Raw genomic sequence first — 26,547 nt, 5'->3', positions numbered from 1 at the left:
AAACGCATGGGCGCAGCGTTGTGTTTTTGCTTTTCTTAAACCAAAAACACAACTGAAAAAAAAGATTTTAAAAAAAGGAAAATATTGAGTGGAGTTCTTTGATGCAATACAATGGTGTAAAATGGCTCGCCACCCTTAAAACTAATATTTGCTGAAGTCTCATCTGGATAGAAAAACAGCCTCTCATATAATGTCTGTCATGCTTCTGGACACTTGTAGAGAGATCTTGGACCTTTTCTGAGGACAGCATAATTTAAGAAGCTTTTGTTAAAATATAATCATGTGCATTGGTGTGAAGGAAAATACAGTTCTCTTGTTTAATTGATCTCGCAGCACAAACATGATTTTTTTTCTGTTCCATATTACTTTTGTCAAAGTGCCTTATTGTAATGATGCAAGTGAAATTACACAAGCCACCTAAGAGAACAGAAGACTTTATTATGTATAAGAACAAAAGTGGGTTTTGTCTTTCAGACAATCGGTACGTTTACATGGACAACAATAATCCGATTTTAACCCGATTAAGACGATACTCTGATTAAGAAACTAGTATGTAAACAGCGATTATTCATGACCTTAATCCAACTAAAGTCATACTCGAAGTAAACACAAATCGCATTAAGACGTATGGAGTATTCCTGTTTTAGTCGCATTATCGACGTGTATTACAGACATGTACACTCGTTAATCACACTATTAACGTCGTGTGGGAGTTTTCACCGTATTTTGCGACAGAACACGTACACACACGGCAGTGCTCAACCGTTTGACGGCAAACAAGAGAGCACGGCTGCGTCCGAAACCGCGTACTAACCTGCTATATAGTAGGAGAAATACATGTATTTTGGCAAGTAAACACCTTAATCACAGTATTGTCTTATTCAGAATAAGGTCAATAATTAGATTCTTGCTGTCCATGTAAACGTAGTCAATCAGTACGTTTACATGGGCAGCAGTAATCTAATTATTGACCTTATTCTGAATAAGACAATATTGTGATTAAGGTGTTCACATGAGTCGCTTTTGGAATATTCCTTTCATGTTCCCATTTTATATGTTATAGAACATAGTTTGATTAACAGCACACGTCATTACGTCCCCACGCCACGCCGTCCGATGTTCCCTCCAGAATTTCACGTATCGACATACAGTTGGTCTTCGTTATGGTACTGTATACAGTTTTGGGTGTTTCATTTTTAATTTTACGAAAGCTTCAAGTGTAGTTAATTATTTGTCATGCTGTACGTGCTAATAGACGACTGCTTGAAGCCGTGGGCTGCGTCCCAAACCGCATACTTACCTACTATATAGCAGCTGAAATACATGTATCTCGCCTACTATATAGTAGGTTAGTACGCGGTTTCGGACGCAGCCGTGCTCTCTTGTTTGCTGTCAAACGGTTGAGCACTGCCGTGTGTGTACGTGTCCTGTCACAAAATGCGGTAAAAACTCCCACACGTCGTTTATAGTGTGATTAAGCTGTCTACATGTCTGTAATGCACGTCGATAATGCGACTAAAACAGGAATACTCCACATGTCTCAATTCCATTTGTGTTTACTTCGAGTATGACTTTAATCGGATTAAGGTCATCAATAATCACTGTTTACATGCTAGTTTCTTAATCAGAGTATCCTCTTAATCGGGTTAATATCGGATTATTGTTGTCCATGTAAACGTACTGAATGACAGGTAACAGTTTTAGAAAAAAATAATCTGCTTGGACTGTCTAAGGAGGAAGAAACCTGTAGATGATGGCCTCCATTTCCACCTTCAATGAATATACATAGGAAGAAAACCATGATGGAAAAAGTCAGAAAAGTGGATGGTTACATGATATCTTCAAAATATCAACTTCTGATTTAATTCTGTCTTGAAAATTCAAATGCATACCAAACACAGGACTGGTAAATAACTGGAAAATAATGCTCTATTCTGATACTCTAGACATCAGGCAAATAATTCCCAGCATGCACAGAGCCAGGCTCTGTGTGAAAGCATAATATTCCTGCAGTGTAAAATGCTGATGGATGTTTCATGTTTGTACTTGGCATTTGTAGTCCAAACTCTTGCCACTCAGAATATGTGTGTGTGTTGGATGTGAACATGTGTGTATTACTCACCAAAATGACAACCCTCCTTGAGTAAACTCAGTTAGTAAACTCAAGGGCTCTTTACTACTGATTTTATTCATCTCACACTTTTCACACAAGGCTGATAGTATGGTATTAAAAAATACTTGAAAAATTGACTTTTAAAAACCAGAATGTAAAGTAGTGGTCCTCTTAGAGACAAAATTGACAAGAAGTGTTAATGTCAAAACATTTAAACATAGAACAGGGGTTATACAAACAAAGAGAGTACTGTGCACAGTAACAGTAATTAATAATAATAGTCCAGGTAATGATAAGTGATATAAGTAATAATAATAATAACCCAGGACAATGTGAGGAAAGGAAACACTGAGACAAACAGTCAACAAAGCGAAATAATCATGTCAGCATATCAGCTCCCTCAGTCTGCCTGTGAACACGCCCAAATACCGGACACCTTTCTGCTGAATAACACCCTTTACTGGTTGCTGACTGCCAAGAGCAAAAGCCATTAGCCGTCCACATTAGCATCTCAATGCAGCCGCTATCAATCGTGATGGATGAGTGCATCTCTAAGGCTCCAGCAATGTTAGTTTTACTGATCCAAAAGACCTCTGTCTGATCTGGCAATGATAAATGTTTACGTCTTAGAATTAGGTAAACAGCCTGAAAGAATACCATATACTACATGTGATACAAGAAGGAGTTTCTCTTCAGAAAATGTGAGACAATATAATAGTTGTTTGCTGTGGTACAAGCAACAGTTTTAAATGTCAAGCAGGAATCTCACTTAGTGTAGTATAAGAAGCTTCAACAAAGTGCTCTGGTAAATCTGGGCCAAGGAGCTGTGAGAGAGAAAAAAAACAACAATCAAGACGTGTTAAGTAGTTTACTTCTTTCTGACAAACAAAGCAATCACTGGAAGTAAGTGTGCCATTTCCAATCCAACAGCTTAAGGACTCGCAGATCTAATGTAGAGCTCCTCATAGGGACGGGCACTTCTGCTGTTCCACAAGTCATTTGAATGGCAGAGAATTCAAAAAGGAGTCATTTGCATTTGGCCTCCATGAAAGGCCTGGACTCATCAAACTCCATTAGTTTTAATAAGAAGCCCTCAGTCGGGGTGATGGCCATTAGCATCACTTAGTGGGATTTGCTAGCTCGCTAACATCCCGAGTAAAGGGCTATTATCTTGTCAGTGCCACTGCTGTGCTGGGAATGGTCCACCACCTGGATAATATCTGGTCAGCAGTGGTCCTGGGTGGTCCCTTTTCACTCATGGACATAGAGGGTAGAAGGGGCAAAGTAACAGATGGGCTACAGTATACCTACAAAGTGACCTTCATGGCAAGTGTACCTGAAAAATAAATGGCTGAACAAGTATACATATATGTTGGAAAAACCCAACCAAATGGAGTCATTCATATTCATATACCTGATATAAGAGAGTAACAGTCAACTACACAGTGAACCACACACCAGGAATAAACTTCACAGGACCTTGAAACTGGATACTCTTATTACACTGTGGCATTTTAAATATTTCATTGAAGCTAATGAATATAAATGTTTCACTTAATGTTTTATACTGTGATATTTATTTTTGCCCTTTCGATCTCTTGTAATCTAATTATAGCGACTCTGCATTGTTGTAAGTCAAGGCTCGCCCTCCATGTAAATAACTGAAATTATCTTATGAATAAACTTTTCTAATTCTCGCTTTGCCAGTGCAACACTGTCCTTCTTCAGTACATGTAAACACAGTGCTCGTCAGGTCAGTGATAGAACTGCTTTTCAATCATCGTAAGTACTAATAATGATCATGAGTCCTTACTGGTCTCATTACAGCATAGTGAAATTCTCTTTGCATATCCCAGCATATTAGGAGGTTGGGGTCAAAGCACAGGGTCAGCCATGATACGGCACTCCTGGAGCATAGAGGGCTAAGGACCTTGCTCAAGGGCCCAACGGTGGCAGCATTGCTGGGGCTTGAACCCCCAACCTTCCAATCAGTAACTCAGAGCCTGGCAGTGCTAGGGCTTGAACCCCTGACCTTCCGAGCAGTAACCCAGCTCCTTAACCGTCAATCCACCACTGCCCCAGTATAAGTATAAATATAAGTGCATCTCTTTGCCGGTGCTTCATGTAGTACAACACTGTACTGTAATTCTACTGTTTCCTCTTTGACAGATAATAATACACATCTGGTATATCCAAAATAGTGCACTATTTCGGAAGTTTTGATATTTTAGAGCCATCTCCAAAAGCATAGTGGAGAATATCCACTCAAAAAAACAATAATAATCCCACAAAGAGCTATAATAAGTTAGGGTTCAACCAAAGTACCCTTGAGGATACATAACACTTAAAATTCACTTTACCATTTGTATGGAATAGAAAGTAGGGCACCATTTCAGTCATAGGGATTGACTGCGTGTCAGGATGCCACATGCGTCACGCAGCCTCCCTGTGCATCCGGGACCAATTAGTCACCATTCTACATTCGGCATGGTAGAATACACTACCAAACACATCAAACTGTACACATCATTATTCCAGCAGGATTTTTATGCAAATGGAAGAAGGGTAGAGGGTAGGTGCTATTTAAATGAACAATGCGCAAAGGGTGCAAATGGGTTGTCTTTATTTAACCCTATGTTTTTTAGGTTAATATGCAATTTACAGATGAGATATTGTGTTCATAGTATTTATGTTGAGGGGTTGGGCAATATGGCAAAAATCTTACATCATGTTACACTAACACATTTTTATAATACACAATATGTATCACATATTTAGGCAAGCTAACAGCTTGCCAATAAATTAGTGGCATCACAATACAATCTGAGTAATCAGTGTTCTAAAACCATAGCGTTACATTATACTTTTATTGTGATATTAGTATTTAATCTCAGCTTCTGATTCTCCACTGGACACTTAGCTCACCACAAGCTTCACAATCTTAAAGTTGCAATCTGATTGGTTCTCTGAACTTCAATACACTATTTTCACTAAGAAAAAAAAGAAGAAAAAAAAGAAGATAATATAGAAAAAGCTAACAATCCTGATACCCAACCCAGTATCAGAAACAAGTACGATACAACAATACAGACTGCCATGTCTGTCAAATGATATATGTCATCTACTTCAAAGCATTCAATTAATCTGTTTTTTAATTACTGGATAATACATTAAATGTATCAAAAATAGAAAACTCCCCGATGGAACAAGATCATCCTGAGCCATAGTAACACATCTTACCATGATATGAGATACAGTGTTCCTAAACACAGCTGTCCTCCAGTGCTAGTAATGAGGAGAGATTTAGTCCGACACGTGCCCCGAGCATGTGAGACATGTTCATTCCAAACCTAATCTCATTTCAACTGCTATGATTATGCAGCAGTTAGAAGGACAGGGTCACGGCAGACAGAAAACACCACTGACATCTTCGGTACAGTGATTTACAGAAAAACACATATGAGAAATACTTATTACCTTTCTCTTGGTTGTTTTGGCATGTTGACATAACCACAAGCGTCATATAACTATAAGCCATATATTAGAAGTGATTTATTCTTAGTTAACAAAGCACAATAAAAAGCAGCTGTTTATATTTTATATAAAGATGAAATTATAATGCAGTTGTAGATCTTCAGCCAGGAAATATAAATACACAACCACAGAGCAGACAATCCACCCTAATATGATAGCACCCATTACAAAGGAGTTCACTATATATATATATATATATATATATATATATATATATATATATATATATATATATATATGTGTGTGTGTGTGTGTGTGTGTGTGTGTGTGTGTATATATATATATATATATATATATATATATATATATATATGTGTGTGTGTGTGTGTGTGTGTGTGTGTGTGTATATATATATATATATATATATATATATATATATATATATATATATATATATATATATACGAGAGACACTGTGCATGCAAAAAGTATTTTAACTGAAAAAGCCAAAATGGCCTTCTTTAGACTGCGCTCTTGTTAAAGGTAGGGAAGCTGGAGCCTTATAATCAGTATTGTCAGACCATCCACAAGTTGAACAGGAAAACCATGTACCTAAGAAAGACATCTTCACTCACTTTATATATGCAAGGTCACTACCAGCTGAGGACTGTCACTCTGCCTGCCTGTCATCCTGTCATCCTGTCAGCTGCTCCTGCTTACTCATGGCAGCTACAAATAAACTACCTCTTTCCAGAGCTTGTACAGAAAGACATCTGAAGCTACAACATGCTCAGCCTCAGAGAACAGGGAGAGAAAAAGAATGAGTGAATGAGTGAGAGAAAGAAATGAGGAATGATAGAGGATGATATCACAACTCATTAAAGACGTGACAGAAATTTCAGGGAGCGTCTGAGCAAGGAGCACTAGCCGGGATAATGTGGTGACAGTGGTAGAGCTTTGAGGGGATGATTTCAATGAAAAAATGCCACAGAGTTGACATACTGCACTGTAAGTCCTATCCTACACATGAATAAAAAGAGTGTACATAGAATTCAAAAGTAATACTTACGGAGATCTTTGTTTCTTTGCATAATCACATACACAAACACCCAATAATCTATTTATCATGCAATGCTGAGCAATATCAAAATGGTAATAAGGTAATATTTGTTTGTTTGTTGAAATATTAAATATTTATTTGGGCATGCACTGGTGTTTTTTCTGGTCTTGTCTCTGCTCCTGCCCTAATATGGCTGTGTTATATGATTGTGTCCACCTGTGTTGTGCTAGTTCTTAATTAGTTTGTCTATTTATACCCTGTTGTATCTGAGTACCTTTGCAAAGTCTTGTTGGGCTTCATGTCACTAAATCATGTTCTCCTGAATACCTTTTAGAGAAAAAGAACCGAGTTGAGCTATTGAGCTTGGCTTCAACTGGGGATAGAACTAAATTCATGACCTTAAAATGTCTTTAACACTTTTAACTACCCAACTCAGGTATTCTGTGTGCTGAAAGTCATTCTACTACAACAGAACTAGCATTTTACATAGTAATACATTTTATACCACAGGAATGCTGTATGCATGAATATGATTGGTCAAAAGCTATGGGTTCATTTTACTTAACAGAATGACTCGGACAGTAATACCAGCTGAGAGGTTTTTATTAATGTGCTCATTCTAATATATTTCTATAGTATAGAAACATACACAGGGACTTGTATGGTGGATGCTCCACATAAACAGATTAAACACATCTGTAATAGTTCATACAGTGAAGTTTTCTGTAACGAGACATTTATTTAGAGTTTTAAGAAGGAGTCTCCAATGGCAATGCTTTAAAACTGTCAGAGGTAAAGCTGTAACTTCAGGTTTTCTGCTATGCGAAAGTCTTCAAGATGGTGGGCAAGATGTCAAGCTACATTTTTTTCTGTCTTAATTTTGAGAGAAAGAAAAAAGAGAGAACCTAGTGAGTGCAATTGTTTATAGCTGCTATAACATCACTGACAACAGGAACTAATAAGACATATGACATACCATTCTTTAATACCTAAAAATTGTTACAGTTGGAAAATTGTTGTGGTATAAAAGAAATTAAACACTTCAAGTTTTAGCTTTGTGTGGTGGGCTGCAACAAACCATCCCATTGTTTATTATTTTCCTTTAACAGCATGACCCATCATATTTTATTCCTTACATAATAGCATGGGATCGTTTTAGGTCGAGCCTACTGAAGAACTTTATGAAAATATACCAATTTCATTACAATGCTTACTATTCAGAGAACATCCTATGTATGTGCTAAACTTTTGACAAGCTACACTATACAATCAGTATGATGTTATTTCTTATATTGGCTGCAACTTAATGGGGAAAAAAAGTCATATAAAATAATTCATTGTTTTAAATTTTTTTTTTAATTGTTTTAAAATTTAATTTAGCCACAACATATATTATAACGAAAGCATAAACACTAGAGTGTTATCAGGCACTGCTCTCCTCACTAACAATAGAGATAGTAGTGCTGCAAAGGCCATCAAATGCGACCGTCATTATCTCACCCACTCATTAGTGGTGCAGAGCCCCGACTGTTTGATTTTCTTATGTGTTGTCAGTATATGCAGGCCATTGTTGCCTTGGACAGCCTACAGTCTCTTTTATCTTCCTCCTACCAGCTGTGTGAGCGTTAGCCAGAGAGCATTGTGGAAGGTCATTTGGATGACTGCTTGCTTCTCTTCTTTAGTTTCTGTCCTTGGCTGCATTGAGGCTTGTGCCTCAACCTTTTTGGTATGCTTAAATATACTGATCTTTTGAAATTTGTAAGAATCAGCTAAAAAACAAAGAAACATGTTGTAGTAACAAAAAACTGCAACTCCATCAGTCAGCAAATTCATGTGTATGACAACCAAATCATACCACAATCAGTGTAATTGTGGAAACAAGCAACATGTGGCCAATCGAAAATGACACATAGGTAAACATTATTATAAAAATCTACATTATTATAATTATTTAATAAATGATGACTGTCTTGTGCTCATCCCGGATTCTAATTCACAATATGGTCATAATGAATATATCCCGGATTCTAATTCACAATATGGTCATAATGAATATCCTTTAATGCACGTAAAACTGTTTGTGTTTACTCGTATACATCTGTATTCTGTAATGAATTATAATCTCACTATTAGGTGTCACACAGAAGATGGGCTCCTTTTTGAGTCTGGTTCCTCTCAAGGTTTCTTACTCATATCATCTCTGGCAGGTTTTCTGTTCTCTCTGTCTTGTTTATTAAGGGGTCTAAATTCATTTACACTTTTACACAATTATAATTACATAACAGCTAACTGCACTGGTGTTTTATCTGATATGATCAATCTTCATCTAGATAACTGTGTTTGTTTCAATTAAGTAGCATAATTGATTCAATTACAGCAATGCAGTTCTGCTCTAATAAAGGTCATGGTCACTATTCATAGTGTAGTTTGATCAGCTTCATTCTTACTTCCTCTAGATTTACCCTAATTTCACATGAACCAATACTATGAAATGAATCAACCTCTAACTTCTATGAATAGGATGAGTCGTACATTGAGAAATATACACTACACAAATGCTGACTCTGTGGGCAAACTAGACTTCTATATATGGGAACCAAAAATGGGTGGAAGTACGTATATTATTCATAATGTGGGATGAGAAAGATTAGTCTAACTTGCCTTAAAAAGAGAGCACACTGTGCATAATGCTTGTGCTCACCACAGAGAACTTCCTGTATCATGACACCATGGCAGTGATGCAAGAATGGAAAAAAAAAGAAAAGAAAAAAGAGTTTGGTGAGGAAACTGTTCATAACTGTTTATAGCTGTAATAACATAAGTGATAACAGGAACTAACTTGTTTCACAGACATTACACAACATTAAACTTCTATAATCTATGAATTGATTACAAAGTACAATGTGAATATATAGTTGCCGTGATATAAGAAAAATAAAGCAGTCCAGAATGTGCTGCTATTGGAAAATAAAAAAACTTCAGTGTTGTAACAGTAACTCTGCTTCGCATTACACCACCTCGTCTTAAGAATCCTTACTGTTTACTAAGTTTATCACTTATGGCAAATTAGATTATTAGACTGAAACTCCATAATGAGTGCTCATGAATAATGTATTGCATGTTACATCCTGGGTATGAGATCAGACTTGTCTGAATTCCCAGCAAACCAATTAGGAGACAAACACACATTGTGCAATAAGCATTAAAAAGAATGATTGAGTTTTTCTGCTTACTCGATTTCACTACCCTCCTCCTATCACTTTCTGTAATAACTATGTTACTGGTGGACTCACAATGTAGCACAAAGACCGTTTTTTATTATGACATCCTCTTAATAATGTAATAATATGCCTACATTCAGACAGAATTGTATGTGTATGTATGTACATGTTTTAAATTAAGATTAAGCAGTGGTCATGGGAAAGGAGTAGAGGAGTAGGAGAGAAGGAGTAAAGTCCTTCTACATTCACTACTTCATAAGCAGGATCTACTATTTTCGGCAAATACAGCCCAGGACACACTCCTGCGTCTACTGTAAAGCAGCTTTGCATGATTACACAGTTCGTTGTATTCAGAAAGCGAAGCTAACATGCAATGCAAATACGTACTAATGCTCCTCTGTGGTGCTAGGTCAAACGCCAAATGAAGTTAGAAGGCTGAATGAAATATACATGAAAATGTCACTCTGAATGAAGATGGCTAGCTTCTAGAGCTCTTTTTTTCTTTACACTCATCAGCATGTGAGCTCTACTTCCCTAACTCAGGAATGCTCACTTGTCAGTGCTTAGAGAAGGTGGGAGGTTCATTTAATGAACAAAAGCATTTTCACACAAATTTAAAGTAAAGCTCTTTCTCTCTTTCTTAGACTCAATCTCTGTGCTTCCATTAGCATGTAAACAGCCAACCAGATGACTTAAGACAGAGGCCCAGGGAATTCTTACACAAGTGACAGCACTTACTAGAGGCATGGGAATAGCAGTTTCACTCTCGCACTCCTTCTCTGGCGGTTCTTGAAGGTGTTGGATATGCTGATTAAATGTGTACGGCTTGGTGAGTGGGTCACGATGTGTGGCCAGTAAATGAACAAAAGTGGATTTTAGGAAGGGCAACAGAGAAAATGAAGTTGTGGGTTTGTGAATCAGTTGCAGTTTTGCCCTAAATAGTTAGCCTGTGTTTCCTGTTTGTCCTGTCCTCAGCTGATAAGCACACTCCTTTTCTTTCTTTGCACCTCTCTTTTTTTCTTTGAAAAAAAAAAAAAAATTGTAGATGTAATGGCAGTTTCATTGTGCGACCAATGTCCACACTGTGGCATAAAGAAAAGTTTAATAAAATGTATTAAAATTTCCATTCATCTCAGCCATGAAGTGTTGTCTTTTTAAATTTTCCTTTGGACATACAAGGCTAATCTATCTAACATGCGGGGGTTCTTGTAGATGCCAGTTTAGCCGAAATCTTCACATACTCCCTGTAAAACACATTTACATTGAAATGATTACAATTAAATAGTTTAATCAAACATTTGAATCAAATTGGAACTATATTTTTATCCAGTTTACTTTTATTTTGCCTTAAAATTCGACTTGAATCTGTTGAGCAGGAAGTGATTCTAGTTTCAAGATGGCTGCTTCTTCTGTTTTTTTTCTGTCCATGTTTTTTTTTTTTTTAGATAACAGTGTGTCATACACAGTCAGAAACCATATAAACAAGTCTGTATGACATACTAAAGCATATGAAGTGTCTGAAGTCATTGTGTGATAATTTAGATACACTGTACACAATGCCAAACTGGCAGATACAAGCTACCAGGCTAGTTACATTACATTCCACTACAAGTACCAGTACAAACCAACAGCTCACCATTAAAACTATTGCCAGTACCATTACTTGTCCTTAATGGTATCCACTAGACATAACATGCCACCAATAGAAGGAAACAAATTACCAGTAGAAACCCTCAGGGACCATTACATTTTCCATTACATTTCCCATTCTAACCATTACAAATTCTATGAGAGTTTCTATTGTTTTTTCAGCAGGGATTGTTCAGACACCAAACAACCGATTAACATCATTTTAAGTTAAGGGGAAAATTGTGTACATTTCATTTGCCCTGAGCTATTGTTTCTGTAGGCCCGTTTATAAAGCTGCACTGTGTAAATTTTTCACACCATGTCATAACTACTTACACAACTTTGACCTCAACTGTCCTCAAATTTTACCTTACCAATGCATTCAAACATTTTCCTCCAGCGTCCATCATCTGCATCTGCATGCTTAGCTGTTAATACCAGCCAGAGCCTTCCCAAGTTCACATTCCTCTTTTGGAATAACTGATTAGCTTATCAACACACCAAACAAAGTAAACAGACCAACATTGTGGAGATAACGACTGTCCCACATCCTGGAAAGGGGAAACTGATTTGCATTCTAAGTCAGTCTGTAGAATCATCTAGTCATTTTGCCTTCTGTTGAAGTGTTGGAGCTGCCATAATGTGGGTCAGGGTACAATATGGCCCCTGATGTTTCTAGGTCCAGTATTTTATCAGGTGCAATATGGACAGTATGGCTAGTCCATAGCAATGTAGCAATAATCGCCATTGATATCATTTGATTCAATTTAAATATGAAATATTAACAGTAAAATTATCTGTTAACTAAGAATGTTCCAGTAACAGGTAAACGTCATTAAGTAAAGGCAATTAATGGACTAACAACCTCAGTTCATCTTTTACATAAAATTAGAAAGGTCTGGAGAGATCAATCAATATTTCTTTGTCAGCATGGTTATGGATTTTATTTACAGCTATCCCTAGAAGGTAACTTATTGCACTTACCTGTCTATACATTTAGTGTCCATTCCACTCCTTTGTACAAAACTGTTGCATTAAAGAACAATTTCAGACTCACTGTGAATGGTGAATATGGTCGTCAATCCCAAACAGAGAGTACAATACTAGCTACAGTCATTAGCTTCTAAACTAGCTAGTGCTTCTTTTCTTTAAAATCGAAGGCCAAAGTTTGTATTAGCTAACTGCCTGGTACACAGCTAATTTCTGCATCATTCATGAACATCTGCAAGGAAAATGGAATTACCTTGATATTGATCTACAATAATGTACATGATAAAACTAGCCACATTTATGCTATTTAACCCTAACCTCCCATGAGAGGACAAAAACAGATGATAGAATCTATAGCTAACTATAACTGTAGTTGTTTTTAATCATTTAAAATATATTTCAGCCAAATGTAACATCCATAGCAATTGAGGAGCTATATTACCACATCCTGCTGTCCCCAAATCTATGTCTAAATCTATGTCTATCCTACAGTCATAGTCACAACAAAGAAATGGAGATAGCAGCCTTGTTTTCACACATTCAAAACTTCAAGAAACAAATATGATAGTGAATTGAGCACACATACTGTATTAGCCTCATAGTGAAATACTTCCTATGGAAGTCTTAGCAGATTTACCACATTACACAGGGATATAAATTCAGTCTTTATTTACTTGTTGTATTTTTAAATGAATGTTCCACCTCAGAGGCTAACTAACTAGCTTAGCACAGCCCAGTGCATGTTTACTTAGAGCGCTTTACCCCTGACTTGCATCTGCCACGTTTACCAACACAGTATTACGCAACCTGACTAAAGCAAACTTTGATTACCTACACAGATAACAACAGTCCCTACACAAAAGAAAGGACTTTGCCTGTCTCTGGATCTAATACAAATTCATGAACACCAGCTTATAAACAGATCTGGCGTAACACCACAGAGTAATCACCTAAGCCAGTGAACCTAACTTCCGGCCTCACTTCAAGGTCTTCATGAGCAGGGGATTAGATAAATACCACAGCAAAGTAAACACCAAGCTGTCCAGCAGAATTACTGTTCAGAACTAAGAGTGAATACATTGCGCCAACAATTCTGCCATAGATGCATGACAGATGTATAGCTACAACCAACTGATTCTGAAACTGTTTAAATTATTTGATTTAAAGCCATACATTTTTTAAAATACATTCACTGCCCACAGACTACAGAAAGTAGATAAGCAATCATTCCTCTAAAACTAGTAACACGTGTAGTCTTCTCAACGTGTCTGACGAAAGTGATACTGAAATGAATGAACTGATACTGAAAGTTGACAAGGTAAAACTTATTTCAGCAACCTCTGTTCCTTGTCTTTAACAGGAAGTGAAAATTGAATAGGACGTAAAGAAAAACACCAAAAATACGAATTCACTCTCAGACGTTCATTATACACAGAGTTAGTGGTCTTCTTAACACTTTTCAATGTATATAAGTTGTAAATACAGCTTAAGTCAATTTTCACTGCACTGTAGAGTAACTAAGAGAGAAAAACGAGAGGTTGGTGAGGGAATAACTGTTCATATCTGCTATAACGTAAGTGCTAACAGGAACTACCTTGTCTCGTGTACATTCCACAACATTAAAAACGAAGCCATTGAGAAACTGATGTGGTATATAAACACTCGGGGACGTGCTCTTATTGGAAAATGATCATGGGTGGTAACAGTGACTCTTTTACCACCTTTGCATACCACTTTTTACCACACCTCCTTGTCATTTTCCTAAAATAGCACACGCTGTTGTGTCATTCTTTAGTCACAATATGTACACCTTTTTACAACATAACGCAACGTTTAACCTACTCCCTGTGACAAGTAGCAGATCGAATGTCAAAATACATTTTTGTCCTGAATATGTCATTTTCCCTCTCATCTCATGTAACATTTTAAAGAATTTATTTTTGTTATTGAATCCGTAGATCTTGTGCAGGTGTATTAAAGGTGTTATTACTTTTTTTGTCGCCATTTTGTTGTTAATAAAACATCGATTCATAACGTTAGAGTATTTATAGCAAAAATGCTAGCAGATACTAGAGTAGAGACACTAGAGCACAGTCAACACGAGAGGTCACGCTCTTTCTTCTCCTCGGACTCGTCCCATGGTTATGGACTATTTTTGGGTCATGAGCATGATCTCAACTCCAATGATGAATCATTCTCAGAATCTAGCGGTTATTTTGAATCATTACTGGACACCTGTGTGTGCCAGTCTGTGTTTACCCACTCTGCTGGAGGAACACAAGAACCACACTGCCAAAACAAGAAGGTGTACAGCAAGAAGAGAAAAAGCCTGAGTCATATTGAATGTCCACTTAAAAATAGACCTGAAGTCTTCCAATGCCTTAGGCAATTAGAAGTTAACCCCTGATGCTCTAAGGACCTACTGCCGTGTCCAGATGTATCATTCCTCACTCAAGCTACACATCTTTTCTATTAGTTTCAGTATAGGGTCTGAAAAATTCCAAGTACTAACTGAGTAATAAGCTTTAAAATGAATAACTGAGTAATAATTTCCTTTAGAGGGTTAAATCACCTGACTTGTAACAACATTAACATATCCGTGGGTGACACTTAAACCGGACGATGAGGGCGAGTTTCAACACAGGATGTGTGCAATCACACATACCACTCGAGGCACTGAGATTAGCATGTCTCAAACAGTCATAGTGCTAGGGAAACTATGTACCTCATGACATAGTCAAAATTATACCAGCTGGTTGGAAGGTTCTGTCATGTGAATCCTATGAAACCTGAATGCATTGCAGTGTACAGATAGCAGAACTGCATGACCCACATGTGTGAATCAGTTTTTCCATCATATAGCCAAGGCAGGTTTTGCATGACGCTACTGCTGAGATAGTATATTTGGTTGCCACACCTATGCTCCGACCAGTCCACATGTGTTAACACCTGACAACCAGTACAAGCAGAAACATGTATTCACCTTCAAACAAGATAGAAGTGATGCAGATGCAGAGAGATGATAAAAACTTTTACACTTTCCCAAGTACCAATACACCTGAACCTGGCAAAACACTGAAAAGGGCTTGTGAATGTCATGTCTTGTCTCAGGGTATTGTTCGATATCACCATATTATTTGGATAAGAATGGTAATAAGGCATTAAAGCAAGCTTGCTGCGTGAGTTAGTGCCAGTAATGATGGGCTGCTTTTCAGATTAGAGGTCATAATGATAATCATGGTGAAACAGAAAAATTAGTTTTCCTGTAATTATTTCCTATAAAGAATACGTATGAAGTAAGGCACACGGGTGTTAAATGCTCAGATATTTTAGGATTGGGAATCTATACACTATCGTATACAGTATGTATACTTATTGTATTCTTACATCTCTCTGTGCTGTTACAGTACATCTGTCTGTCTTGACTTGACTATTATTACTTATTATCATTATTATATTCATTGCTGCCTCATAGATCCAGGATCCCCGGTACAATCCTGAGCCTAGGTCACTGTCTGTGTGGAGTTTTGCATGTTTTTTCCCCAGGTCTGCATTTAGTTCTCTAGTTTCCTCCTAAAAACTCAAAAACATGGCAGTAGGTGGACTGCTTAAACGACATTGCCCCTAGATGTGAATGAGTGTGCATGGACTGGCATGCTATTCTGGGTATATATTTCTCTCTAGCGAATAAAATAGTTACAGAAGATGGATGAATGGATGAATGAATGCATTGTCTGTCATTGTGCTACTTGCCCTCAATCCATTCATCTATTTCCATACCGCTTATCCTACACAGGGTTAAGTGGACAGCGTAAAGCCTATCCCAGGGAACTCTGGACACAAGACGGACGACACCCTGGACAGGGTGCCAACCCAACGCAGGGCACAATCGCACACACACTCACACACTGTGGACAATTTGGAAATGCCAATCAGCCTCCAAGACGTCTTTGGACTGGGGGAGGAAACCAGAGTACCTCGAGGAAACCCCAAAGCATGCGGAGAACATAAAAGGTCCACGCACAAAGGGGCGGAGGCAGGATTCGGACCTCCAACCCTGACGGTGCAAGGTTGTTATTATTATTATTATTATTATTATTATTAATAATAATAATAATAATAATAATAATAATAGCACAAGTGCGTTAGTAGGAAGTAGAGCCAATGAGCACATGCACATGGTGTAAATATGAAAAGATGCCTCTCTCACCCAGCGTTTTGACGGCGATCTGGCGCGTGAGCGGCGGGGGAAGATTGATGCACACCAGATCCACATCCTGGTGCAGGAGCACTTCGTCGATGCGGCTGGTGTAGAAGGGCACGTCCATCTCCCTGGCCAGCTCCTCGGCCTCCTCCTGCGTGCGGCCCCACAGCGCCTCCACGGAGAAGCCCTCACTCTTCAGCAGCGGGATGATCACCCGCGCTGTCAGGCTGGTGCCGAACACCCCGACCCCGGGCAGCATGGCGGTCACAGCTCGCTACTCACACACCCGACTAGTACAGCATAGCAGCACTACAGCACACGATCTCTCTCTCTCTCTCTCTCTCTCTCTCTCTCTCTCTCTCTCTCTCTCTGTCTCTCTCCCTCTGTCTCTCTCTGTCTATCTCTCTGTGTGTAGCATCAGGTCGGCCATCCACCTGCACCGCGCGCGCCGCTTCCGCCTCTGCCTCGCATTTTCGCCTCCGTGTCCCCTATATACAGTCTGATATCTTATTCCCAAAGCATCAGGTATTTAATTCAGCATCCTGCAATCCGACAGATCAGACATGCAGAACACGAGCGCAAAATGTCCAAAAACACATCAGCAGGGTGCAATGAAGACAAGCGCGCGCGCTGTGTCCGTCTTCTGAGACGCGCGTGCAAAATGATAATAAACCGGTAAAAAATCGCTCCTAAAACAGCGCAAATAATCCCGTTTAATCAAACAGCCGGCCACCAGCCGCGCTGAGCTCGTATCAGGACTGCGGCCAGTGTGTCAGTGAGACTCACTGCTCTCTCCTCCTCCTTCTCCTCCTCCCTGTTAACCCCTTCAGTCCTGCAGCAGATCATTACACTCCTGTGTGTTTGCATAGCACAGGCGCGCGCGCGGGAGGGCGTGGCTTATAACCATGACGTGTTGGGGGCTCGAGCCTCCGACTGAAACCTGCCCCTTTCAAATGGATGTATTTGGCATGTTTTTAAAAATTTTATTTACAAAATAACATTTTGGAATGTAAACAGAAATACACTGTGCAGATCTTTATTTTATTGGGTAAATATCATTTACACAAGAAGTAACGGGCTGTTTGCAAACCACATTTTCTACATTTTATAAATGACTGAATTATAGGCTACTTACACCTTCTGGAAGAAATAAAAAAATAACTTTTTAAAAGAACAGAATTATTTTCTGGCAGCATTAATGTTGTAAATAATGTGACTATGGTCAATATATCTTGTTTTTTTTTTTGGCATTAAATAAATGTTGTTGTTTTTTTTTTTTTTTTTTAAACTGCCCCTTTTAGGAATAAACATTTTAACGACAGTAAATGTGAGTACATTTTATTTTAAAGAAAAAGATATTACACAAGAATCATCCTGCCACGGATAAGCAAACTATGTACACCCCATGAGAATTGTTGGCTTTTTTGACATATTTGGACAAGCAAACATTTGATCATCTTTGAAACAGTGCCTCTTAATAAAGCTGATATACTTGAACAAAAGCACAAGGAAAATGAGCAAAGTGACATTTTGTCTCAAACCACATATTTATATACTATTCTAAATCGCTATTGAGTTCTAACTAATGACTGTATACAGTATATGGATCCCATATATACAAAATCCCAGACCAAATAAAGTGTACAATAAACACTACTATTAGCACTAAATTAATGATTCCAAGCCATTAGGGGTCAGTCTAGGGCATATGAGCGAGTATCATGTGAATTTAATTCTTTCTCACTGTACGCTGGTGTAAATCAACTTATTGGACAGTTTCAATCAGTATAAACAAATGAATTACCCAGATGAGGATGGGTTCCCTTCTGAGTCGGGTTCCTCTCAAGGTTTCTTCCTCTTAAAACATCTTAGGGAGTTTTTCCTTGCCACCGTCGCCACTCAGTGGCTTGCTCAGTTGGGATAAATTCGCACCTTTAATATCTGTATACCATGTTGATATTTCTGTAAAGCTGCTTTGAGACAATGTCTATTGTAAAAAGCGCTATACAAATAAAATTGAATTGAATTGAATTGAATTGAATTATTTTATCGCTACAAGTCTGTTATAACATTATTCAGGACACGGTTGGGTTTCTGTATGTAGAGTATCATGACTTTGTGTTTAGCTGCTAGTAAGCAGGTCGATTACTAGCCCCCTGGTGGGCAAACAATTCACATCTCTCAGACAATAACATTGGTATACAGATATGAAACGGACAGCCCAACTAACGCTTTTTTTGAGATTAAAACACCACATACATCTGTCACAATAAAATGACAACATTTTAATCTGCTAAGCTAGACGATAAATAAATAAATAAATATGTATGAAAAGCTGCAAATTCTTACAGCCTTAAAGAATTAAACACTACTGTGGAGTGTGATATCACAAATAAGTTCAATGCTGAACAGGGGCACACCCAAAACAGGCAGAAATTTCCATTAAGCAGTGTATTCTGAGTTTAAGATTTATTGCAGCAAAATGGCTACCAGAGCACTGGATTCCTTTGGGGGGAAAATAATACTGAGGTTGGAAGCCATACTGTTAAATTCAGACAAACTTGCACTGATTATTGTGATCATTACAACTAGGACTATTTATTCAGAAATATACTGGCATTATTTTACACTCCCATGCTTGACATCTTGTCATTTACATATCATCACATTAGTTTTTCTTTTACTCAGAAATTCAGCTTAACCATCTGGATAAGCCAACACCTAATACTGAGAATCCTTGTGTAAATACTAATGTTTGTATTGAACTTGTTGCAGATTCTAAATAGGCTCTAAATGCATAAAAAAGTGCCAACGCTTGCTATATTATACTGCATAGGCAGTGCAGGTGTTATAATGTCTCGCTAACATATGAACACATCTTTAAAGTTGAGCCAAATCAAGATAATTGATTCATTTATAAAATGGATATTAGTAAAGAAAACAAGAGCTTTAATAAAGTTCAGTAAATTTCCAGACATGTACACGTCTGACGTGTGTTATACATAGAAAAGGAAGAAAAATTAACTTGCTAGTCACAAACAGATATAACATAGATGATTGTTTAATGTAATAGTTAACCAAAAGACACAACACTTCAGTTACCCCAAATGTAGTTGTTGAGTCATGCTTAACGTCTGACGTTATTCTTCTTTAGTTTTGTACTTGCTTTGATAAAGCATTTATTAAGCTGCAATAGCAGGCATAGTTCATATATATATATATATATATATATATATATATATATATATATATATATATATATATATATATATATATATATATATATATATGGATTTTTATATGGATTTAAGTTCAGAGTGGAACTATATTATCATCCAACCCAGGTGCTTCGAACACTGGGAGGGGAGCCTGAGGAGAAAAATGATACCAATAAAGTCATTCCAGTTGACTAAGATGGCTGCATCCATGATGTTAGAGCATTCACTATAAGTTACAATAATGTTACAGTAAATATAACTAAATAAAGACTGGGTGGTTTGAAGACAGATATTTATTTATTGAAAAAACATTGGGTGAGACAAAATTCCATTATTTTTTTTTAACCAAATTAACCTTCTAGCTCCAGTAGCCAACCCTCTTCTTTGGCCAAACGATTCCTATAATGAATAGAAGGGGGGAAAAAAATAATGAAACACAAAGTATGCATGTTTTGGACACTAAAATAGGGAACACATTATGATTTACAATGATATTATTAATATCTCTTCTCTGTATGAGTTGGCACGGGAAGTTTACATAGGCGGAAAAGGATGAGGTAGCATATACAGTAAACACAACAGTAACTGTACAAGATGTAGAACAGGGAAACAGCTGTTTTTATAATTACTGAATACAATAAAGCATTGAGTTGCAGCTAAATCGAGTAGGGGTTTTTTTCTCCTTATTGAACAGATCACATATCTTCATTGTTTGTTGCCTGATGTTGTAATGATTTTATGCACAGTCGTGTGTATTAAGACAGGTTTGAGATACATGTCAGGTAGAGTGCCTTATTTACATCCAGTCTGCTAGACTATTATTGTTCAGTTTCAGCCATGACGAGTGCAGGTGTATTTTAAGAAACAATATTGCTGAGAGTTACAGGTACTGTAGGGTCAGTGATATTCAAATAATATTTAAAGAAGATCCTGAAAGTTCCATTTTTTTGCATTAATTTACGTGGGAAAAAATGAACTTTTACGTGATATTCCAAGTTTTTGAGATGCACCTGAATATGTGTGCCAAAAAGTCGTAATTATATGATTTCTTTATGGTGGAACTAGTGCCACCTGGTGTACAAAATTATAACGTCATGGATGTTTTTTTTCTCTCTTGCAGATATCGTTGTGAATGGTCCTTTCAAGTAATGCTTTTGTTATTGTTCACTTTTATTACAATAAATTAGTTTGAATAAATATAATCTAAGTTTGAATAAATATAAGTTTGAAAAATATAGCTAGCAATAGAAACAAAGAACAAATGAGCCAAAGACACTAGATAAATTTCAGCATTTTAATTTCAATTACTCAGAGGCACAAATGTAATTTAAAGGGCTACTTTCCACTACTGGGCATCCACATGTGCTACAATCAGTGCCTTTCTTGTATTATTTGTCCAAGGCTAGTACAGGTTTTGGTCGAGCATGTCCATCCCAGCGACTGTGAGACATAGGTTCTTCTTCTTTAAAACAAAATGATGGGGGACTTTGGATTTCATGATCCGAGATGTTTCTATGTAGATTGTTTTATCACTCTGCTACATATTCCACTGCACATAGATATTACACATACATACTGTACTTTCTCTCTCTCCCGCACACACACAGTTTCTCTCTCACTGATGTATCTGTATATCAGTAAATCCTACCGGTCTCTGGTTCAGTGCCTTATCACCATCATCATCATCATCAATTCTTTTTAGGTCAATTCCATGTGCTCCTGCCTCACCTTGATCAACATTTTAAAAGTTAAACTCTCTCCCACACCAAATAATTGGTGATAATGTGAAATTTTGATAAACAACATTTTTAACAGTGCTGGATCCCATTTATTGTCCGGGTCCCAATGAACCAGAAAAGCATTGCATGTCATGTTAAAATTGGTTTAGGGGACAGAAAAAACAAAAACAAAACAAAAAACACAAAAACCTAAAAACCTAACACACACTTATCGCTCTTCTCATATTTCACTAAAATGTATCATAACACTTAGAGTAACATAACTGAAGTACAGAGACTATGACCACAGACAACACAAAAAGACTAAGTAAAGTCGTACATGGGCAGAAACGTGGATGTTATACTCCACAGAACGAGTGTTTCACTTCATCAAAGTCCATTTGTAGAGATTCCCTTTCTATGGCCTGTTCTATCACAATGCACTGTAGAAAAATACAATGTTCAGGTTACAAAATACTGCACAACTTAAGAAAAAAAGAAAAGAAAAAAAGAAACTGTTCGAATATATACAGTGATGCGTCCCTTTTTCACCACAGGCTTGAACGGCATTGTATACGAACAAGAACCTACAAGAAGCCAAAAACCTGCAGAGAAGATATTAGGGAATCCAGACTTGCTCTCTCACTCAAGTTTCAGACAAGAAAACAATTCAAGCCACATAAGCTGCAATCACAAACACATTTTAAAAAGGTTTATGTTACACATACACGCTTCCTCCATCTACTGTGTGTGACTGTAAATACAGATAACCACACACACACATGCACACACACACAGACACACACCAAAAACACCTTCCAGAATGTTTTTTGGCACAAATCATACTTTGATACAAAGGACAATTACATTAACTTAAAAACATAAAATGATTCAATCTCAAACAGTACTTCCTTTTGCAATACAAGCTTGTCAGGCTTCCTAAACATAAACAGGATTTCTGGCCCTAAGAATCTGGCCCTTACATTTAAACCAAACTGGTTTAAAAACAAACCGTATGCTCGCTCCAACTCTATTACTATATATACGTGACCTTCCTATTATGACTTGTAGCCTGGATTTTAAATACCTACACCTTTATGGTGTGTACGATTGTCACCACTGAAAACATTAAAGTGGCTCAGCATTAAAAACTTGAGCAGCTGTTCATTTTGTTAACATTTTTTTAAACTAACACATAGATTTAACAGTCAAGGCATTTACTACTGTAAATGATGGGAATACGGCTTTGGTTGTAACTTTGTTTAAAACGTTGTTATCCACTGGATGACGTTTATTTGAAATATTTTTAAGTTCTGACAAGTAACATGTACTCTCTAAGGGAGTCTTGTTAAACAGCAAGAACTAACTTGGTCTACAAGTTCAAATCGACTAAAATCAAGATTGTCCAAGTTCTTCTTTGTGCAAGTAGTATGGCTATTAACCTGCTCTATTGGTGGGACTTAATTACCACCTTAGTAATACAAATCGACAAAATAAACCCTTAAGCAGCTAGAGAACGATAGGCTAGCGATGTAATTAAGGAACCATAATTATTGCATGTATCCACTAGGGATGTCACGAGAACCGATACTTCGGTACCAAGTCGGTACCAACATACTTAAAACGTGACGGTACTTGTTTTTCTGCAGTAACATTAGTACCGTTTGTAACGAAAGTACCGAGGTTGCGATTCTTCCCTACCTGATGGGGACAGCAAATATGCGCAAGTGTTGTAGTCGGTCCACAGGTGGTGAAGAAGAAGAACAATGCCTATAAGCACACGGGAAAAACTACAGAAGTTTAACTTAGCTTAACAAGTTTATCTCCGCCCTGACTCGTTGAGAGGAAAAGAGAGGAAAGCTAGTATCGGTTTCTGGTGTGCAACCGATGCTATCGTTCATTTCAAACAAAGTGAGGACACACCTGGAATTTGCCGAAGCACCTGAAAGACGGTCCCTGTATTATGTTTGTTTGAGGCAGCTGCATTGTAGCCGTGAAACCAGCTAACGTTATGCTCCATGTAACGTTTCCGATAGCCAGTTATTTGTTAACGACGCTAACACATTGCAATGTTATAAACTACCTCCGAATGGGCCACCATGCATCGCCATTCAGCCCGTGTCCTGTCAGCTAAATGTAGCTACTGTCACTAATAATTATTCAAATGTTCATGCTTTTAATAAATCGTTTTGGCCTGCCACCAGATGAGTGAATTTAAACTAACGCTTGCATTCCTAGTATAAGGTGTGTGTTTAGGAGTGCACCTCCGGAGACTCATTGTCAGACAGTGTTTGATAACTAAAATACCCTCCCCCCTCTCTCCCCCTCTCACTCTCTCTGCCAGTATCAGCCAGAGGAGGATGTCCTCAAGGAGAGTTTTTTATTTTATTTTTTAAAATTTTATTTTTATACCACACGTGGTATCGACTTTGGTATCAACTTTGGTATCGAGTATCGTGTACTTTTGGTGGTATCAGTACCGACTACTAGATTTTTGGTATTGTGACATCCCTAGTATCCACGTAAATAATGTTTGCTAAAATAACATGTACACATTTGGTCAAACATTATACACATTTAAAACACAAATAAATACTCGCTAGATAAAAATGAACATAACATTTCTAAACTTGGTGTAGATCACAACTTTTGATACAGATCATGAAGATTTTCCTGGTGAAGAAAATCAAACAATATTTAAAAAAAAAAAAAAGCAATATAAAACTACAATATATATACTGAACTATGACGATTTGACTATATACACTAAGAAACTTAAAAGTGACAAAAGGCTAATAAGAATGATGCCATAGGAAGAAAATGGATGGATTTTTAACCATTTTTGTTGACCGAGAGAAAAAATACCACCATAAATAATATTAAAGCATCTTCATAGTTGAAAATTATTATTATTATTATTATTATTATTATTATCATTATTATTATTATTATTATTATTATTCAGTGTCAACAGCAACAAAAAAATGGTTAAAGAATAGGCTGAAATGTAGTAATCCTTCAATGGCATTGCTCTAAAGAGCCTCTTCTTTTGTTTTTAAGAGTGTACACTGACGCTAAAAACACAAAAAAAAAAAAAACTGTAGTGGAACAGCTAGCCTGGCCTTCTCAGTACTACATGTAGTGCTGCTGTGGTGAGCAGTGTCACCACGCTGAAGTGTTTTATCACGGCCCTCGTCACAAACAGCACATTGAGAGTAACAGTAAATCTAATCCTACCTGTCCCACTGAAAACTCTGTAATACCTACAGAAAACTGCATAGCAATTTGATTATGCTTATGACTGTTTTAACAAACTCAAGTGAACCTTGGATAGAGGAATTGATTTCTTCAGAAAACGCTAACAATCAGCACATACAGCATTTACTGATATTACATTTCTTTTCATTTCATTTCCTTCACTGAACACGAACAGACATGGATGGTAGAGGGCAAGGGACAAATCACAAAATGAAACGAACATAGAAAGTCAACGAGTGCCATTAGTTTTGGTGTGTTTGTCTGTCCTTGTTTGGCCTTTCGTGGTTATATGTCTTGCCTGGTTACATGTTTTCCTGCCAAAGGGGATCCTCTGCCTTCTTTTTCAACCAAGGCCAAAATTGCACAGTCTCTTCAGAAACACCAGTCCTCGATAATGCCACGATCCAAATCCCAGCTTCATCATCAGTGCTATTCAAATGCAGCTGGGACAGCAAGGGAGTTATGAGTAGATGGTGATAACCTCTCGCCCACCACCACGAACCAACAGGACCCGGTTAAGACCTTCTAACAAAACCTCAAGGAACTCCATGTCTGAAACACACTGGTTAAGAAACAAAATCATTCATTTTTTTTTTTTTTTGTCAGTGAAAGCGAAGAAGCCTTTTATTTGTCACAAATTCTTTTCTTTTGCATATCCCAGTTTTTTAGGAAGCTGGGGTCAGAGTGCAGAGTCCGTCATGATACAGCACCCCTGGAGCAGGTACTGTAGATTAAGGGCCTTGCTCAAGGGCCCAACTCAAGGGCGAATTTTGGGATGTCGCATAAAAAATGCTGGATGTTAACACGAGATATGAATAAAATCTTGAAAATGTGCATAAAAAAAACCTTATGTGCTCAATTAGCGGATCATTTTTTTAATTCTATACATAAACTACAATGGGAACACATTTAACTTTTTTTGTTAAATTCTTTAATGCGCATCCAAAAAAAAATCATGAGACTTTGCCTCAACAACTCATGTGACTGGCTGATGTGACCTGGGTATTCAGTACATGTGGCCAACTTATACAGCGCAATGACTCTGCGTATTTCTGTCACAATTGGGGCGCGGTGAGTCGCATAGCTGGACTAACCAGCTTACCAATCTCGTTGCACAGTATCTCAAATGTTGTTTTTGTCATTCTGAAATGCCTGAGCCAAAGTCCGTCATCGAAATGATTTGGCATAATTACCTCCCAGAACTGTCTCTCACGATTCCCGTCCCAAATAGGTTTGTGATAGTGTTTCATCTGTGCACTCTAAAGCGCAAATAATTTATTATATTGGAAAATAGAGCCACAGTGGCTTCCCTGGTCGCAACTACTTCCATTTGTATCGATACTTTGTACCAGTTTCTCGAGAAGTGATGATTATGTTCTCTTGAACACATGGGATGGAAACGGTACTTTATTCGCAAAAGTTTTATGCGAAATTCCAATTTTTCACAGAAGTTCAATTTGCAACTTGGATGGAAACATAGCTAAAGGCAGCTTGGCGGTGCTGGGGCTTGAACCCCCAACCTTCAGATCAGTAACCCAGAGACACTACTGTCCTATACGGCCTTGGAAGGTTCAGGCATGGTGCTGCTCCTCGAGAAAACTGCAAGAGAATAGAAACCGAGGCATACCAGAACCCTTCTTTTAATTGTTGAACCTGGCTTTT

At 37.6% G+C, this 26,547-nt stretch overlaps 2 protein-coding genes across 13 annotated transcripts in view; both read right to left on the bottom strand.

The window, feature by feature from the left end:
* Positions 1-17,619, bottom strand: part of gfod1 (glucose-fructose oxidoreductase domain containing 1) — a 42,091-nt gene extending 24,472 nt beyond the window's left edge. The window contains exon 1 of the mRNA XM_053635635.1: positions 16,698-17,619. Within this exon, the coding sequence (XP_053491610.1) occupies positions 16,698-16,950 (253 nt within the window). The 5' untranslated portion in view covers positions 16,951-17,619. The remainder of the gene's footprint in view (positions 1-16,697) is intronic.
* Positions 17,620-21,182: 3,563 nt separating this feature from the next.
* The window catches only part of slc12a7b (solute carrier family 12 member 7b), an 85,132-nt gene continuing 79,767 nt past the window's right edge, over positions 21,183-26,547 (bottom strand). For all 12 annotated transcript variants that reach the window (XM_053635496.1, XM_053635503.1, XM_053635520.1 and 9 more), the window contains one exon: positions 21,183-25,437. In XM_053635496.1, coding sequence (XP_053491471.1) covers positions 25,346-25,437 — 92 coding nt within the window. In that variant the 3' untranslated portion in view covers positions 21,183-25,345. The remainder of the gene's footprint in view (positions 25,438-26,547) is intronic.

This window comes from Ictalurus furcatus, chromosome 1 (genome assembly GCF_023375685.1).
Source record: "Ictalurus furcatus strain D&B chromosome 1, Billie_1.0, whole genome shotgun sequence".
Classification (NCBI taxonomy): domain Eukaryota; kingdom Metazoa; phylum Chordata; class Actinopteri; order Siluriformes; family Ictaluridae; genus Ictalurus; species Ictalurus furcatus.
The sequence above is the reverse complement of the archived record's forward strand: the minus strand, read 5'-3'. Positions and strand labels throughout refer to the sequence as shown.